Here is a 20952-nt window from a genome sequence, read left to right on the forward strand (position 1 = left end):
AGATTAGGAGACATACTAGGAGTAGGTAATATTCCACGGGCTCCTTGTTCATTCTTCTCTTGACCTCCTCTTTCCCGAGATTCATACCTATCACATCCTCGACCATAGGTAACTCCTGTGGCAAGAATATTGTGTGCTCCAATGGGGTTGTGAATACCTTCAGAGAATCCCTTCAAGGTCATCTCATACTGTAAGAGCTTAGCACGAAGGTCTTTAAATGTAGGTAAGTTTGGCAAACACAACAAAGAAGTAACTATCATGTGATAATCGGGTCCCAGACCGCTCACAGCAAAGAAGTAACTATCATGTGATAATCGGGTTCCAAACCGCTCAAAGTCTGTTACACCATATCTTTATCACTGACAGCGCAACCCACGATGGCCAACTGATCCGTGATAGTCTTCATTTTGTTTAAGTACTTCATGACAGTCATGGAATCCTTTCTCAGCATTTGAAACTCTTTCTTTAAAAATAAAATTCTAGCCTGAGAAACTTGAAAATATGTCTGAACAAGATGATGCCATAACTGCATAGTTGAGCAGTCATTTGGGATTGCCACAAGCACCTCCTCTGACAGAGTAGAAGTGATGTAGGCAACCAAAGCCTGATCTCGCTTCATCAAGGATATATACTCTAGATTTCTAACAAAAGTAATTGAAGCATCGCCCTCCCCATTCTTTCCTTCTTGTGATATGAACTCTGGAAGAACAGGAACAGAGTCATCCAGATGTCCAGAAAGATCCTGACTCCTTATGAATGGGATGATTTGTCTCTTTCAGGTTAAAAAATTGGAATTGTTCAGTTTCTCAGACACAAGCTGATAGAGAAAGTTGGAAGAAAGGCCAGATTGAGAAGAAGAAAATGAATCCATAGTTAATGGGAAGCGAAAAACAAGGAGGATTAAGAAACCGGAAAGAGAAGTCACTTTAAAGTAAACAAAATAGAAATTTAGAACAGATAATTGAATTTTAGAGAACTTGGCTGCCTTTTCCTCTATTTTTTTAATAATAATATTAACCTGCAGACCCGAGGCAGAAAAAACAGAATATGCAGTAAAGAAAAATTGTTCTGAAGAAAAATAAGTATTCAATCAGTAAGAAAACACGTTAATATGAAAATAACGTGTTTTTTTTCTAAAAGGGAAAATACCAAAGTAGAGAGAAAGATAGATTGGTAGAACAGAGATCGTGTTTAGGTCAGATTCTGTTCTGACGTCAATATGGGAAAAAGGAAAGAACGAGTTTGACGTGATTTTAATCTTTGAAATCACGCAAACATGAATTCTGATATTGCGTGGTTAGGTAAGATTATTGTATGGGTGAAATCAGATGCAGCAGTATGAAAGAAAGAACAGTGAGAGAAGAAACAAACAGGAGAAGAAGATAATGCAAGGTTAATGAGCAAATCGGATATTTTGGATTGTGAAGGAAAAGAAGAAACGATATGAACAGAGAGAGAAATACCTTAGAAGAAGACAAAGAGGCTGGACTGAATGCTCATAGGAGAACACGATCTTCAAGGAAGAATCTCTGCTCTGATACCATGTTAGAAAATGGTATTCCACCGTCAATCACAAGAGGAAGAGGAATAGAGAGGGAGAGAGGCGTCGATGGCTGCAGAAAACCCAATTAGGGTCTGCGATATTGGCTTCCCATTAAATATATGCTGATACAACTATTAGGGTACGAAAATACCCATTACATAACAACATAAAATTACATTATGCCATTAATGAACATGTGTTAAAATAAAACCGAGTTGGGTCTCGTGAATGACATTTTTCAGTTCAATCTCAGAAGAAGCTTCATCTGTTGTTAGTTAATCAAAGCAATGTTGCCTCTATCGTACAATGTGGTGTCGAATCGTACGATACGATACCTGTGGACTTAAAAATGGGCAAACACGTGCTTTTATGTTTTGGGGTTTTAAAGAGATTTTGAGGGCCGAAACACTCATTTGTATAAAACATACTGGAGAGCTTTCAACCATAGTCACAAATATCGGCGATATTTTGAAAATATCATGATATTATCGTTGTAAATTCAGCAAACCATAACATAGATAAAATATCGCGATATTTTGAAAGTATCGCCAAATTTGATAATATCGTGATATTATCAATTAGTTTTACTGTTTTATTTATTTTTTATATTTTAAATATGCTTTTCTTCTTTCTTTTACATTTTTTGCTTATTTCCTTTATTATTTATGTAATTTTTTCTAAACATGATATTTTCTTATTTTTGTTATTTTTTATATTTTTTAAGCCCCAAGATTTTCTCAAGATTTATCACCAAACCTATAATATCACGAGAAATAGCCTCCCGAGATATAGTCGATATTGATATTTGTTACTATGCTTCCAAGAGACCCTAAGAGCCATGGGGGCTGATCTTTGCATCAAGGAGAGGGCTTTCATGATTTTGTCAAGTAAGAATGCATTCCCACCATTTTTTACCTAAAGAAGTGGGTTACGGTAAAAAAAGTACATTTCCACCATTTTTCACTCAAGAAAATGTATTAAAGTAAAAAATCTTTATTATGAGTAAACTTACAAGGCTACTCTCCACAAAAATTTTGCCTCTAGAGGTGCTTCCCCCCTGCAACCCCCGGCCAACTTACCGCGAGTTTGGATCCACGAAAATTAAATATTTATATCAAGGTAGAAATTAGGCTCCACACTCCTCCAACAAAAATGGTATCATATGATCCGACATAGCAAAAAAGCACTCAAGTAACGAGTGAAAACTGATTGAAAATTGAATGCAACTATTGCCATAATATTTTTATTTATGTAATATGAAAGTATGAGTCTTGTGGCATGTTCTTAATTGCAAACAACAACAACTACGCCTTCATCCCAAAACAATTGGGGTTGGCGATATGAACCAAAAAAGAAAATCATTCTAGGTCTTCCACATGAATCATTCTCCTCCAATCATTTCTATCGAATGCCATGTCCTCAGTGAGGTTCAAAGCATTTATATCCTTTCCTATCACCTCCATCCATGTCTTCCTAGGCCTACCCCGACCTCTTTTAACTAATATATTTTCACATTTCTCCATCCTTCTAACTGGAGCATCATTAGACCTTCGCCGAATATGTCCAAACCACCGTAAACGATTCTCTCTCATCTTATTTTCAATGGGTGCAACACCTACCTTCTTACGTATCTCCTCGTTCCGAATCTTATCTTTTATTGTATTTCGACACATCCATCTCAGCATACGCATCTCAGCTACACTCATATTTTGAATATGATGTCTCTTGGCAGTCCAACATTCCGTATCATATAGTAAAGCGGGCCTAATAGTCGTCCTATAAAATTTTCCCTTCAACCGCAATGGCATTCTACGATCGCACAACACTCCAGTTGCACTTTTCCATTTCATTCACCCAACCTTTATCCTATGATTTACATCTCCATCAATTTCTTCATACTTTTGAATGATAGATCCCAAATATTTGAAACAATCATCCACCGGTATTTCTTGCTCACCAAGCTTCACTACACTCTCATCACTACTTCGTTGCTTACTAAAGTGACATTCCATGTATTCTGTCTTACTCTTACTCAACTTAAAACCTCTTGCTTCCAATGTCTGTCTCCATAATTCTAACTTAGCATTAACCCCAGCTCTAGACTCATCAATCAAAACAATATCATCAGCAAACAACATACACCACGGCACATTTTCTTGAATTGATTTCGTAAGCTCATCCATCACTATAGCAAATAGGAAAGGGCTTAAAGCAGATCCTTGATGTAACCCAACCGTTATAGGAAAATTGGTCGTCACCCCTCCACAAGTGCGAACATTGGTTACTACTCCTTCATACATATCTTTAATTATACTAATGTACTTGAGAGAAACACCTTTCTTCATCATTGTCCACCAGAGAACGTCCCTAGGTACTCTATCGTAAGTCTTCTCCAAATAAAAAAAAACCATATGCAAATCTCTGTTCCTCTCTCTATTTCTCTCAATAAGTTGTCTAAGAAGATGTATAGCTTCCATAGTTGATCTTCCAGGCATAAAACCAAATTGATTCTCCGATATCATGACAATCTTCCTCAACCTAGACTCAATCACCCTCTCCCAAAGTTTCATAGTATGACTCATGAGTTTTATACCACGATAGTTTGTGCAATCTTGTATATCACCCTTATTCTTATATAGAGGCACCAAAGTACTCTTCCTCCACTCATTAGGCATCTTATTTGCAATAGTTGATGTTTGATGACGTCTTATGCAGCTCATAGAGACATAAATGCTTCATATGTGATTTTATGGTTGCATTTTGTGCATTTCATCATTGTTTCGTGTGTAATGATTTTTTTAAAAAAATGCTATTTTTCTGGGTTTTTTATGATTTTTTTAATTTTTTCCATAATTTATTATTTTTTTAAGATAAGATACGTATCTTATTTTGGGCCCGACCGATATGGATTACGATACGATACCTTACAACCTTGAATCAAAGTGTTAATAATGACACATAACATGACATCATAGAATAGGGCATTGTTATTTTGAGTCAGACCATAAGTAAGATGGGTTATATTCCTTCGGTACATGGTGACGTCAATAATTTTGTTTGACAAGGTTGTCATCTTGGTAAACATATTAGACTTTCTTTCCAATTAAGTATTAAAAGAGCATCTTCATCATTTCTTTTGATTTATTGACATGTGGGAGCCTTATTAATGTTTTTTCTAGCACATCTTATTATATGATATTTGTGGATGATTAAACTCAGTTTACTCAGATTTATTTTCTTAAGTATAAATATAAAGTCAGAAAAATTTACAGAGTTTAAAGTATTTGTTCAAAATCAGTTAAAGAAGAATATTTTGTATTCTCCATTGTGATGGAGGGAGAGAATACACATCCAAAGAATTTAAAATTTAATTAAGGGATAATGGGATAGAACAATAATTCTCTCATCTGTATACTTCACAACAAAATGAAGTAGTGAGAAAAAAACAGACATATCATTGAAGGCCTATCTCATGCATGCCAGTGGCATGCCAAAATATTTATGAAATGAGGCCTTCCATACAGCCACTTGAGAAATAGGCTACCATAAAAAATGTTGGATGATAAATCCTCTTTTTTTAGTTATTGCTTAAAAGAGCTAGTGATTATAGTTTCTTGTGTGATCTTGGATTGCGATTTTTCTTCATAGCAAGCTGAAAGAAAAAGATTACATTGAGCAGCTTGCAAAATTTTATCAGGCCGATCCCAATAAGCTTGTGTGCAGGTTGAAAAAGTCGATATATGGCTTGAAACAGGCTTCACATGCATGGCACCAGAGTTTCTACAATGCTCTTCTGGATTGTGGCTTTAATAAGGTATAATTCTCTATTTATCCATTTGGGACCTCATTGTATTACCACTATTCTTTTATACATGGATGATAAGATTATCACGAGGAGCTCAGGAAGTTTAATTGATGAATTAAATGTTTTGCTTAGATAAAACTTTCAAAATAAAAGTTTTGAGCATACTATGCTTCTTCTTGGGAATTGAAATAGATGAAGGAAAAAATTACATTAAACTGTTTCAGCAAAAGTATGCATATGACATGCTACAGAAATTCAACATGCACAGCTGCAAGACAATTGGCACCCCATGCTATGAGTAAAAAGATGCAAAAGGCAAACAATATCGAGATACAGAAGCATAAGAGGGACTCTACAGTATCTTACTCTTTACAAGATTAGACATAAAGAGTATAATTCAAGCCTGCAATTTATGTACAACCCTACTGTCGTTTACATGGAGGCACTGAAAAAAATAATAAGATATGTAAAACGCATAATGGGAAATGGTCGTGTATATAAAACAGATATTAACCCACTTCAAGATCAAACTGTGGTTGGCTTTTCTAATGAAAATTGGGTAGGTGATTCTGGCCAAGATCAATTTTAGGATATTTTGTCTAATTGGGTAAAAATCTCATACCACGCAACAGAAACAAAAGAGCACAGTGAGATTTGAGTATAGAAGTTCAATCGCATTAGCATGTGTTTTTGCTTAGATAATGTAGATAAAAAGCCTATCAACAATTTTGGAGACGAGATTGCAAAAGTTGACAATTTTGCGATAACAAAAATGCAGTAGCACTGTTTTTCTATCCAGTGTTGCATGATTGATTGAAACATTTTCAGATAGATTACCACTTTGTACATGAAAAGGAGGAATCAAAAGAGGCGGCCTGTGACAAAAGTGATTAGATCAGTCTCTTTTAGCCCCACGCATGCAACTCTTCCCTATTTGAGCACTGCCGAGATCCTGTCCGTCCAGGAGGGTTGTGGCATTTTCTTGGCTTGTTGTGCAGGATAAAATAAACATGAAACAAAATCTAAAAAGAAAGGGCTGACAGCTTGCAAGCTGGTGCTTGTTATGCTATTCTAATGAAGAGAGTACTAACCACCTATTTGATTCTTGTCCCTTCTCTCACAAACTACTCTCATTGGCCAGATGTGATCAGGAGATAGTGGGACAAAAAATATCCATCTTGCATTGCCAGATCCTAGCACTTTGGACCAGGAGGACAGGTAAAAAATGCATCTCTATCTGGAGGTGGTGGCATTCACTGGCATGGTGGTTCATTTGATTGGAAAGGAATGGGACCTATGAAGACACGATGTCAACCCCCTTTATCATTCACCATTGGCATCCAAATATCTATCAAGCTTTATGCTGAAATTGTATGGATTGGGAAGGAAGGACCTTTCTTGGATTGGTACTCCAAGAGCTGGGACGACTCACTTTCAACACTATCCTTTTGTACTGGTGATTTCTAGTCACTGCTTCCCTGTTTATTAAGAATATTACTTGGTTTTCTTTTCAATAAAAAAACAAAAAAAGAGGTAGAGCGTAGATTCATCACAACAAAACACATTGCAAACATTTCACCAGAGAATTGTCAAAGGAACACCATAATTATCTAAAAGACATGTTGTACATGTTTAAAAATGATAAACAACTTGAGGAAGAGTGTTAAGATTGATGGAGGGGTTGTAATTTTACTCATCATAAGCGTATTTTGGTCTTCTCTGTCTGGTTTCCACTCATGAGTAGCAGTTTTTGTTTCTTGTATTGTGTTTTGGTAATGTTGCAATTCATACCTCATGTAATTACCCTTTTAAGGGTGTTTTATATAAATGAAGTTAATAGCCGGTGCCACTCACCTATGATAGACTGTTTAGGGCCATTTTTTGTTGTAACCACCATTGCCAAGGGCTGCAACTCTGATTTTCAAGAACAAGTTTCAAACTTCTTTAAGAAACACTGATTCTATCCATCTGAACCCTCTGATGTTAAGAAAAAGCCTGTTCTCTTGACCAAGTTAAGGTTTTCTCATCTTTCATGGCGTTCTACTGCTTCCCAATTTCAGGGTTTTTCATCTTGCACGGTCCTCTGATGAGAAAAGTTTGGTTTCTTCCATGGTCTACAAATAAAAAAGAAAAAAAAAAACTTTATTTCTTATGTTTATGAATCAAAATCTACCCAATCTGTAATTATCCTCCCCCCCCAACCATTCAATTCATAAGGTTTGGATAGAGCTGCTAAACGAGCCGAACTAGACAAGTTTGGCTCATTAAGGGTACAACCCTGCTCGTGCTCGGCTTGCAAGCTTATCATGAGTCAAGCCAAGCTCGAGCTCGTTAATGAGCCAAGCTTTACAAACCCAACACAAGCTGGCTCGTTTTCTACAAAGACTGTTTTTTAGGCATTTTTTAAGATGTGCTAATATATATAATGTATATAATATACGCATAATATATTATATATAATACATATATAAAAACTATATAATATATGCATAAAATATATTATATGGTTTATATATAACATAGTCACAATATCAATCTCGTCACGATAATATAGGTTTAGTTGATAAATATCAGAAAAATTTTGATGCTTAAAAATTTTTAAAACATAAAAATATCATAATAAGTAAGAAAATAACATGTTTAGATAATAGAATATGCATATAATAAGAGTGATAAGTAAAAATATATAAAATAAATAATAAAAAATAAAAACATATTTAAGATATAGAAAAGTAGTAAAAAAGTAATAAAAGTGATAAGCTATGTCACGGGAACTCGCCCAACTGGGTGCCGCACCGCGTCAACGCGACGCGACGTGGGTACGCTTGCGGGTGCGGCACCCGGTGCAGTCAACCTGACCCTGGGTGCGTTGACCGCACCCAGGGTCATTTATGTCCAACTTTTGGACTTTTTTTATATATATTTTTTTATATTTTTGCCGCACCCTCACACCCAAGTTTTTTGAAAGTGCCGCACCCCCACACCCGCACCCATGTGACATAGGTGATAAGTAAAAAAATAAAAAAACATATTTAAGATATTGAAAAGTAGTAAAAAAAGTAAAAGTAATTGATAATATCATGATATTATCACGATGTATAAAAATTTCTGATATTTTCGAAATATCGCAAGATTTTATCTTTAATATCATTTTATGAATTTACAGTTATATTATCGCTATATTTTCAAAATATCACCTATATCTGTGATTATGATATATAATATATAAAACAAGCCTATATGAACCAAAATGAGTCAAGCCGAGCCAAGCTGAATAGCAAGCTGCTCGTCTCGTTTCCCAGACCTAGGTTTGGATGGTTCACTGTTTGAAAGATTAAACAAGACGGACATAGGCTTCTAAGAGAAAAAGGTTTACACATTACCTCTTTAGATTTAAGGGCCTGTTCACAGTTAAACAAGTTCACTGTCTGGTCCAGTCTGGTTACTAGCACAATAACAAATATAGATAATAGCCATGTATAAAATTAACAAAGCAGATGCCCACTTAGATTGGGTGTAAGGACATGAGCATAGATGTGGTATGCAAGATAATTTGTAACGCTTCCCAGAAGAAATGGCAAACATTAAAGTCTTAATTTCAAAAATGAGACCTGTAAGAGGATAAGCCATCAGAACTGTTAAAATATATAGACATTATATATATAGTATAATACCCACTAGGGGTAAAATAGTCTTTTCACATGTATATATACATATCCATTATGAATATGCTTTTTTCAATTTCTTTTTTTTTCTTTTTCTTTTTTTCCTTTTGTAATGAAGGGTCCACCATAGATTCATTGGACCAAGGTTGCCAGACTAGGAAGCGGAAGCGGGAAACGATACGGGAAGCAGAAGCGAGAAGCGAGAAGCGAGGAATAAAAAAAATATAAGAATTGAATGAGAATCAAAATAAAACACAAATAAAAACTAAAATAAAAGTGACTAATATTAAATTTCATGATTTTTTAGTGTAAGAATTAAACTTTTAACAAAATCTAAAAATGATGACTGCCAATTTAGCGAAAGCACATGGAAGTGAGTGAGAAGAGTCGGAGAAAACACATAAAAAAACATGAAAAGTTGAGTAAGCGAACATATAATAAGAATAAATGAAGCGTGTAAAAAGCATAGGAGAAACGTGGGGGAATCGATGTTCTCGTCAAGTTTCGAAAGCGAGGAGTATCGTGCTTCCTAAGTGAGTTTTCGGGAAGAGAGCTTCCCACCTATCTAAGAAGCTTCCAGTAACTCTGCGTTGGACCCCTCCAACGGTCATAAATATGACCATTGGAGGGGCTCCAACGACTCTTTGTGGAGCCCCTCTTTGGTTCCTTTTTGTGCATAAATAAGGGGCTTTGCCCCCACTATATTGCAATCTTGTTAAAGCTTTTCTCAATAAAGGTTTACATATTTTTTAGCTCTCTCTCATATTGTGGGTGTTAGTCAATTGCCACTTTGTTGCTTATTGTATTTTTGCCCATCAGAGACTTATTGCTTGTATGCTTGTGCATCTCTTAGTCACTTAGTGACATTATTTCTTTTCATTAGCATTATCAGAGCTTGGTTGTAAAAGCATCATTAGGGCACTCTTGGGTACGTGTGAGAAGTCTTAAGTATCATACATGAACCAACTATAGAATGTGGGCAGCCGCCATGAAAAACAACCTCAAAGGCAAAAGACTTTGGGAATATGTATGTGGAACCATTCCGAAACCACAATTAAAGCTTACCAAATTGGAAGAAAATGAAGAAAAAGCCTTGAATGAAGAAGAAAAGGCTAAAGCTATTCAAGAATATCAATCAAAAGTTAAAGATTGGGAAGTGAGCATGCCAAAATATTGGCATGGTTCATGAATAATGTGGAACTCAAAATTTGAGCCAACCTTGCAAAATTCAAGAAATCAAATGAGGCATGGTTCTTTATGAAAGGTATGTACACTAAAAAAAGGTATATATATTGTAATACCCACTAGGGGTAAAATAATCTTTTCACATGTATATACGCATATCCATTATGGATATGCTTTTTTCAATTTTTTATTTTTATTTTCTTTATTTTTCTTTTTTTCCGTTTGTAATGAGGGGTCCACCATAGAGTCGTTGGACCCCTCCAACGATCATAAATATGACTGTTGGAGGGGCTCCAATGACTCTTTGTGGAGGCCCCTCTTTGGTTCCTTTTTGTTTATAAATAAGGGGCTTTGCCCCACTATATTGTAAGCTTGTTAAAGCTTTTCTCAATAAAGGTTTACATTTTTTTTAGCTCTCTCTCTCTCTCATATTGTGGGTGTAAGTCAATTGCCACTTTAAGACCTATTGTATTTTTGCCCATTAGTGGCCTATTGCTTGTATGCTTGTGCATCTCTTAGTCACTTAGTGACATTATTTCTTTTCATTAGCATTTCATTACAAGAACTAGATAAAACTAACAAAGGATGAGCTTAGCATAAATAACAAGTCAGAGGTGTTCCTACCTGCAGCTTATGGTTATCCCCAAGGATAAGAGGCCGTTGACTGACTCCTAAAAAAAACACACATTCACGGCAATTGGCAATGCACACACGCCTTGCAGCAGTAATCACTTGTACCCTCTCACAGTGCTCCACTCTTACAGCCTGAAAAGAAATAAAATGCAGGCCTAAATACTAATTTGAGCCACAAATATAACTTGTATACATTACCATCCAAACAAGGGGAAGAAGCAAATGAAACGTGTAATCTGTAAAGTTTGAAACAAGGCCAAGCATTCAGTGAGACAAGGTGCTACTTCATCAAATCTATATAGAACATTTTTTTTTCAGGAGACTCAGATGCCTTGAACAAATTTTTTTCTCAGGAATATAGACCAGTAGTTTTGATCAAATTGATAGCAAAAGGCAGATATCCAGTTTAATATCATTAATAAATTGGGAGTAAAGAAACTAAAAAGGCACCAAAAAAAGTGTGCATTGTGAAGAATGACAATGGGAAACGAACAACATTTTTAAGTCGCAATAACACTTTTTATCTCCTTGTTCAACAATAGGTGCAGTAGCCCCCAGATTTCGAAGAAATACAGAACCAACAGATCAATGAACTCTATTTATATGATTAGAGCAATAACAAGATGATCTTAGGATGATGGTCATTTGGGAAGTTGGCACATGGATAACCAGCCCAATTATTTCAACTGAGGTTTCAATTAACGATATCTCAAATATTTTCAGCATTCAAAGTTTCAAACACTACACAAGCAAGTTTCCAGCAGTCATGGAGGCCTTAAAAAAACCATTGACACGAAAGTACATGGGTGGAATTTTGATGGATTTTTTGCCAGACATAATTGGATGTAGCTTGATCAAACACACATTCATACTTAAAGTCACATGAAAGATTTTACTGAACCTGGATCCTATGATCTATTTATCTTAATCAGACAATTTTACATGTAAACAAAGCCAGATCTATCTTTATTAAAATTTGAATGTGAATATCAGGGCACCCAGTCCAGCGGGATTAACTAATCACTTTTGAGAGTCTTGAGAGTCAACAAATCCAACTACACAGATTCAGGTTTGTTGACTATCCAACCCAAACTTGTACAGTTTATGTCCCTAAAAAATGCAATTTCTATCTGAGAAATTCTTGAAAGGTGACTGACCTAAGTAATGGTTACGCAAAAACTTCTGAAAAAAAAGAAACTTCTTAAGTATGGAAACAGACACCTATTACATATGGTAAGAATTATGACATTCAATCTAATAGCAACAAGCTACAAGTCTGACATCTCTGATAAAAACAATCGAGAAAAGGAGAAAGTCACACTTCCACAAAAATACTCTAAATCTTTCAAGCGGTGAGCATCCTATGTACACAAAAAAGAACACATTCCACGTTCTGATGCATGTACCTTTACTGCATACTGTTAAGACTACTTGGAAGCATAATATGAACATAACTGGAGTATCGATATTCCAGCAAGGGATGAGACTACTTATACCACCTGAGACATCAAGATTAAGAAGCTAGGAAGAGCACCACACATGCTAGTGCTGTTCCCCCCATTGAAAAGGCACAAAGAAGATTATGAGAAGTGTTAAGACAATTAGGACATTTATAACTTCAACAGTAGAAATTAAATTTTATTTTATTATTATAATATAGGGTGCTTGAGGTACTCAATATTACCAGCATCATTGGCTACTTGACAACCTGGTACCCACAATTTAAAATTTACAACTCTGGCGACATTCTGGAGACACAATTCACAAGAGGAACCAGGCGTGGGTGGGGTGGAGAGAGAGAGAGAGAGAGATTATGGAAAAAAGAGTAAGGATAATGTGTTATATAAGCATATATTCTAATATTTCTATTGTTCTAAAATTGCATCACATAGGCCAGATTTACACTTGGGCCCAGACCATCTACCCCAGACAAAGCCCATTGGTGTCACGCAAGCTCTCTTTGCCAGTCCTGAGCTTGAGCCAGTTCTATGTGCAAGTCAAGATCAACCATACTTGGCACAAACTTGTTCATGCTCAAGTCGGGAGAAAAACATATGTAATAAAACTTTGTTTTGAAAATGTAGGAAATAGTGGGATGAGAGGGAGAGGACCTGAAAACCTTACTTAAGAGTGAATAAACAAGCACCACCCCACTAAAGTAAGGCTATCTTTTTCTCTTTTAGTTTTTCTCTTTAGTGTGTATGTGTATGAATGTGGAGTAATGGTACCGGTTTGGGTTGGGTACCAGACCGACCCGAACCAGTTTGGTCGAGTTTGGTAAAATATTTTGGATCCGGCAGCATAATTGGGTCAAGTTCGGTATAGTATAATCAGGTTCGGTGTCAGACTCGGTTTTAGGAGAAAACCCGATAGGTATCTTGTGGGTATAATTTAAAAAGCAAATGCCTGTTAAAATTTAAACCTTTAAAAGTATTATGGGAATGGTAAAGCTGTGCTGGCAGCTGTGACTGCAGTAAATGTAGATGCTGGCAGATTAACTACAGTTTCCTGATCATGTTGTTTATATAAATCTGAAGTTTTTGAACCTGAGATAACATATATTGGCTAAGTATTTACCTCTGAAAACACTGCAGATTGTTGAAACATACACCCAAATTTCCTAAGGATGTTACAAGCAACTATGATTTTTCTGAGCATGCTGTTATACATCTGAAATTTCTTAACATGAAATGACACATATGTTGCTGAGTATGTACCTCTGAAATCAGGAACACGCTGCAGAAACTTATATACATGAACAAGGACTATTAAAAGTTGTGCAACCACGTCTTTTACCAATAACTTTTTAAAAACCTGCCATAAATGCATAAGTAAACTAAAGAACTATCTAACCAGGTGGGTTAGTTTAGATTTGAGGAATTTTTTAATAGTATTTAAATGAGTTTTATCAGATTCCGGTTGGATCCGGATTTTATGGTTGTAGTCGGATGCGGGTTTGGTTGGCATATTTATGCATCTGGCTCCGAATCCGATTATCAAAAACCCGATTAGTCAGACTTGGTTTCACGTACATCCGACCCGTTTACATCCCTACTGTGGAGTTCTTAATGTCCATGGCCATAAATGGACCTTAAGAAGCTCACCACAAGTTTACACCAGTGGTGTTTTCATTCATTAGCTGTTGCCATCATGGACATTTAATAATTTTATAGAGAGCAAATGACATATACGTTAGTTTTAAATGACACATTATTAGTAGAACATTGGAAATGCATAATGCCTTTTACTGTATACAACAACAACTACGCCTTCATCCCAAAACAATTGGGGTCGGCGATATGAACCAACAAAGAAAATCATTATGGGTCTTCCACATGAATCCTTCTCCTCCATTCATTTTTATCCAATGCCATGTCCTCGATGAGGTTCAAAGCATTCATATCCTTTCTTATCACCTTCATCCATGTCTTCCTAGGCCTACCCCGACAACTTTTAACTAATATATTTTCCCATTTCTCCATCCTTCTAACTCGAGCATCATTAGGCCTTCGTCGAATATGTCCAAACCACCGTAAATGATTCTCTCTCATCTTATTTTCAATGGGTGCAACGCCTACCTTCTTACGTATCTCCTCGTTAGGAATCTTATCTTTTATTGTATTTCCACACATCCATCTCAGCATACGTATCTCAGCTACACTCATTTTTTGAATATGATGTCTCTTGGCAGCCCAACATTCTGTACTATATAGTAAAGCGGGCCTAATAGTCGTCCTATAAAACTTTCTCTTCAAACGCAATGGCATTCTACGATCGCACAACACTCCAATTGCACTTTTCCATTTCATCCACCCAACCTTTATCCTATGATTTACATCTCCATCAATTTCTCCATACTTTTGAATGATAGATCCCAAATATTTGAAAGAATCATCCAGCGGTATTTCGTGCTCACCAAGCTTCACTACACTCCCATCACTACTTCGTTGCTTACTAAATCGACATTCCATGTATTTTGTCTTACTCTTACTCAACTTAAAACCTCTTGCTTCCAATGTTTGTCTCCATAATTCTAACTTAGCATTAACCTCAGCTCTAGACTCATCAATCAAAACAATATCATCAGCAAACAACATACACCACGGTACATTTTCTTGAATTGATTTCGTAAGCTCATCCATCACTATAGCAAATAGGAAAGGGCTTAAAGCAGATCCTTGATGTAACCCAACCGTTATAGGAAAATTGGTCGTCACCCCTCCACAAGTGCGGACATTGGTTACTACTCCTTCATACATATCTTTAATTATACTAATGTACTTGAGAGAAACACCTTTATTCATTATTGTCCACCAGAGAACGTCCCTAGGTAGTCTATCGTAAGTCTTCTCCAAATCAATAAAAACCATTTGCAAATCTTTGTTCCTCTCTCAATTTCTCTCAATAAGTTGTCTAAGAAGATGTATAGCTTCCATAGTTGATCTTCCAGGCATAAAACCAAATTGATTCTCCGATATCATGACAATCTTCCTCAACCTAGACTCAATCACCCTCTCCCAAAGTTTCATAGTATGACTCATGAGTTTTAAACCACGATAGTTTGTGCAATCTTGTATATCACCCTTATTCTTATATAGAGGCATCAAGGTACTCTTCCTCCACTCATTAGGCATCTTATTTGTCCGCCAAATCTTGTTAAAAAGATTTGTCAACCATTCTAAACCTTCTCTCCCAAGCATTTCCAAGCCTCGATAGGTATACCATCTGAGCCAACTGCCCTTCTTGATTTCATTTTCTTCAAAGCCTCTGCAATTTCTTTCTTTTGAATCTTGCGCATGAAGTCGCGATTCATCTCATGAAAAGGAATTGAAAAGTCTCCAAGATCCTGAGCATGACTTTCATTAAATAGCTTATCAAAATAATCTTTCCATCTCTCCTTAATCTCCTCATCTTTGACTAAAACCTTTTGTGTTTCATCTTTGATACATCTAACCATACCCAGATCCCTCGATTTCCTATCTCTCATCTTTGCAAGCCTATAAATATCCTTCTCACCCTCTTTGGTATCCAACTTGTCATAAACCTCCTTATATATCTTATCCCTCGCGTTCCGAACTACTTTTTTAGTTTCCTTCTTTGCTATCATATACTTCTCCAAATTCTCATTATCACGATTTTTACTTAGATTTCTATAACACTCTCTTTTAACCTTAATAGCTAATTTGACATCCTCGTTCCACCATGATGTATCCTTACCTAGCGGTGCACCGCCTTTAGACTCACCCAATACCTCCTTAGCCATCTTTCTCATGCCACCCGCTATCTTATTCCACATAGATTACTGTATATTGTTCTAAAATTACTAAAATGCACATGGTTGTAAATTAATGTAAAAAACTAATATGTGATTACAAAATTTGTAGGAGTATAATTTTGTGATTAAGGATCAAATATGGTGCCATGGATGTCAGCACCTCACACACCCACACGCAAAAATATATATACATGTCATTCTTCTAATCTACGCTTCGTTCTTCTGACAATGGGAAGAGATATAAATCTGATTATTGATCCAAGCAAGAGTTTGAAACTCATGATTAACTTATAGTCTTCAGATCATTTGATTTGGTTGAACAGTAGGGACACATGCTGAATATCCAATTTGGAATTTAAAAAATGTCTTATGAATGGATGCAGGTCTATGTTGCATCCATAGTCACCTATAGGTAATTTCCCGGTGAGGGTTTCTCTCGGGGAGATTTTCAAAAGTTTGTATTTCTCAAAAAAAACTAAGGGGTTTAAATTATACATGGAGGGAGGTTCAAAAAGTTTAAATTATTGAAAAAAAATTTAAATTATTGGACAACATGGAGGGGTTCAAAAGTTTAAATTATTGAAAAAAAATACAAATAATAACCAAAAAAGATAAGAAAATAATAAGTTTTGCATTATTTTTCTTCCAAAAATATAATGAAGGGAGGTTGCACTCAGCTCCTGGTTTCCACAACTGTTGTTCGACTTTGGGTGAGCAGGATGCTTAGGAGCATCGCTGGAGGACAATGCAAGAGTCCTTTCATGCCACCTCTTTCTTTTTTCTCATGCCTTTCATCGAGCACATTGTGGGCAGTGATCCTCTGCTCAAACTCAGAAAATTTTGTAGCCAGATCTCCATGGTCCTACTGCAGCCACTCTATGGCCATCTCCATTTCCATGATCGGCACACCTGTGAGGGTGTGATGGAGCTCTTCGAGAGCACAATTTATGGCGTCAAAATTCATACCATCAAAAGGCCCGACCTCCTTGCTGCATAGTGCATAGTTTCTCCACAAATGCGTAGAACACCTCAACAGCAGCAATGATGGTGGTGATTTCCTCCTTAGTAGCATCTACCTTCAACTGCATCATCTTCCCAAGCATGGCATGCAATCGGAGCTCCATCTCCCAGAATGCAACAATGAATGCTTGGTAGGTTACGGTTCCCAAGGATTTGCTGCTCTGATACCAATCGATACGCATTATCGAGTGCCAACACAGCGCCCAAGTGAAGGTGTGCATGGGTGGGGTGTGTGTGGTGACAATGCACACGGAGGATGATGCAAGCCATGGGAGGTGCACAGCAAGGGAGACGACGGAGACCTAGACCAAGCAATGGCCGCGCAAGAGGGAAATGGACGTTTGAGTGTGCTAGGGAGGAAGAAGAGAGGGAATTGCTCTTTCGAGCCAGAACTACCCCGAAGACTAAAGGCCAAAATTCTCATTGATGCCTTAGCCAATTAAATGGGGCTTATTTATAGCCTCTTAGCCCTTCTGTAGGCCTCACCTAATTGGACCCACAAACGGATCCATCCTAACCTATTCTCACTAATGCCCCGTGATCCCATTATACAATCTTCATTCAATATACCTCCTGGGTCCCAAACCCATATGTACATGATCAAAATACATTGGTGCTGAGCCCCAAACCTGTCCATTCCGGAGAGCCCTACTCCCGCATGCATGTTGGCCCAAGTCGATCCCCACTCCTTCAAATCACCCATCCTCTCAAGGTGGTATTGTGCTTAGGCCGTAACATTGCACATATATGCCTTTGTGTGTGTGTGTGTATGAGTGGATGTGTGTGGGAGTTTGTAACAAGCAAGAGCTTCGATGAAGTAGAGTCTGGACATGCACAAGCTTAGCTTGTTAAGTAGCATCTCGATACCAAGTCAAGCCCTGCTTGAATGAGACAAGAAACAAGCCACGCCAAGTTATCTGTGAGCAGCTCCTTCCATTGAGATGGATTGAAGTAGCCAAACATCCCATCTAGATGTTATAACAATCAACAGAGATGCCATTATATCATTAAGCCTCCCTTATAACAAGTTCTGAAAAGGTGTCATAGTGACATTAGGGACCATCCACTTCCCACTCTTCCAGCAGACACTCAATTCATCAAAAGATACCACCATAAAATACTACAGGCATAGAAGACCATTATTACCTTCAGCAATTGGAAAAGTCCAGTCCAACAGAGTTTTCAAACCAACTTCCTGATGGCATGAAAAGGATCCAAATTTCAGAGGTACGCCCTCTCTGAAATCTAAACATCCCAAGTTCCAACTCTAATACCAAAATGGTATCCATTTGGTTGAGGGAATTATAAAAGTGTTACAGTAAGGCCAAACAAGTCATGAGAACTGCACATGCATGCTCATTTCTCAAGAAAATCTGTAGGAGCCTAAGAATGCTATGAAATATTATAAAATAACAATGTAGCATATTAAAGGATAGCAAATAAGTCCCTAATATATTTTAATTCATAACAGAATATCCTGAAGAAAATTGGAACAAAAAATAGGAAGCAAAGAAAGAAGAATTTCGCGATTTAGTCAAACATACCTTACCAATGGCTCCGAGAATGATAGTAGCATCAGAGCATCCATTAACAATGGCATATCTTAATGGTGCTAGTACGTAAATGACAGAATCATGACAATTTAAAACCTGCAATAGAAAAAATCAAGAATTGTTGCAAGAATTGAAGTCAATGACCAAAGGCAACACTATAATTTTAAGGAGAATATTGCATGTACATTATTAAAGGGGTGAAGAAATAAGGCAAACGAAACTGGAATAGAAATAATTGCATATGATTCATGGACCTGCAGAAAAGAACGGCCATGTAGTAGTAGATAGGTGGTAGCAAAATGGATAGGATGACTATTTGAAAAAAATGGCCAATCCAATCATTGACACTTTGACTAATGAACTTAATGTGAAAGAATCTAGTCAATCATCCAAGCACAAGAAACAATTCAATCATCTGCCAACATGTAGGACAAGGATCAATTTTTTTACACAACCATTTGGACAGAAACTAACTCTCATGGGTATCCATATGAAGGACACATTTTTGACAAGGATATATGTTTAAATACTAGATCAAGAAAATGCAAAGGCACGATACTTCTCCAGAGTAAGACATTAACAAATTTAGAGCTTTGCTTATTATAAATAGGAAGTAATTAATATCAGCAGCCTTTGTAGACAAACAAAAAAAAGAAAATTAGATGAGAAATGCTTAGAGATGGTGACCCATTCATTGCAAAGTAGGGACGTTCATGCAGATCAAGACAACAGGTGCATAAAACATATTACTCTAGCATCCCAACAGTGTGCACCTCAAAGTAGGTGTACATAATTCACCTATTTCGTTGGCTGAATGATTTAAAACACCTATATATTGTGTAAGGATGCTGCATGCCCAAATCATGCTGTGGATTGGACTAAGTGGATTTGTGCATTTCCACCTCTAACAGTGCAAAATGAAGCCCATCTTTGAAACTTAGATGTGGTCCTTGGCAATGGGATACGCTCTCCCACCTATTTAACATGGTCAATGAAGATTTATCTATCTTCATAAGGCAGTCCAAGTATCTTTCTCTCAAGCAATACATCATTTGCCCTAGATGCAGATGACTTAACCTTTAATTGTGACAACTGCCAAATATGGCATATACAGTAATCAGTCAAATCTTTGAATTACTTCCCAAATTCAGGATCAATATTAACAAGTGTTAATCAGCCAAACCTTTTAATTGCTTCCCAAATATAGGATCAATATTAACAAGTGTATCTGTTCACCTTCAACAGCTGAGGTCATCTTGAAGGCCACCTCAGTGATGAGGTGGAGGCCTACTGAATAGACTTTAAATCTAGTTGCTTGGGGACACTTGTTGGATTCTGATTAGGATGCCTAATTGTTTTTGCTAGGGCAACATGTCCTCACATTTTTCTATTCTCACGTTCATTTTCCTACTAGCTGTGGGCGGCTGTTATCTCTGATTTTAACATATGGTTTTCCTTTACTTCTTCATCAAGATTGAGAACAGGTGGAATATAGAAAACAACCATTTGTTATAATGCCACTGGTTTTCTTCACTGCAGAAAGAGTTAGTAAGAAAATATTTGTAAGCAGTCATCATGAAAAGCAACTGTCTATGTCACTCTCGTAAAATTGAACCTTACAGGTGTTCTCAAGCATCTTTAAAACACTGAACACGATTTTAAAATAAATTAACAGGATTATTTGCAGCTATCTATGTAACGCCCCCAAAATCCTGGACTTGTAACTTTTTAGGAAAATTTTGAAAGCTTTGTAATCATTCTTTTTTCAGAGTTTAAAATAGCAGTTCAGCGGAAAATGGTATTTGAAATGACAAGTCAACAGACCTTGGGCGCATTACAGGCGAACCTTCATTTACACAACGGATTTGTAACTCCATACATTCATTGAAACCAAATAGATTCAAAATGAGGTTTTAAAGTTTATACGAAAAGTGGAATTTCTAGGAAACCCTTATACCAAATTACAAAAAATGTTCTCAAGAGCGAAACTTCAGGAAAAGAGTTTCATCTTGATATCATCACGTCATCGTGTCATCGCCTGCCATTCCAACTTAATCATCACATGTATCTATAAAACGGGTCATATTGATGAAAATCTGGCAAGTGCATAGATATCAAAATTAAAAACAAAACTAACATATATGTTGTCTCTTTCGTTATGTGCAGCTCAGAATAAGCAAAATGAGCATAATAATCATGTTTCGATATTAATTGTCTTAAGGGTACGCACAGGAGAAACATAGAAACAACTGAAATTGTCTGGAGGTTTGTTG

General features: G+C 36.6%; 1 protein-coding gene across 1 annotated transcript in view; it reads right to left on the reverse strand.

Annotated features, from left to right (window-relative positions):
* LOC149827940 (uncharacterized) overlaps window positions 1-20952 on the reverse strand; it is a 97158-nt gene that overhangs the window by 37570 nt on the left and 38636 nt on the right. The window contains exons 4-5 of the mRNA XM_090019737.1: window positions 18671-18775; window positions 10823-10963 (exon numbers count right to left, since the gene is read on the reverse strand). Coding sequence (XP_089875863.1) covers window positions 10823-10963; window positions 18671-18775 — 246 coding nt within the window. The remainder of the gene's footprint in view (window positions 1-10822; window positions 10964-18670; window positions 18776-20952) is intronic.

This window comes from Nuphar pumila, chromosome 10 (assembly GCF_984573655.1).
Source record: "Nuphar pumila chromosome 10, dmNupPumi1.hap1.1, whole genome shotgun sequence".
Classification (NCBI taxonomy): Eukaryota; Viridiplantae; Streptophyta; class Magnoliopsida; order Nymphaeales; family Nymphaeaceae; genus Nuphar; species Nuphar pumila.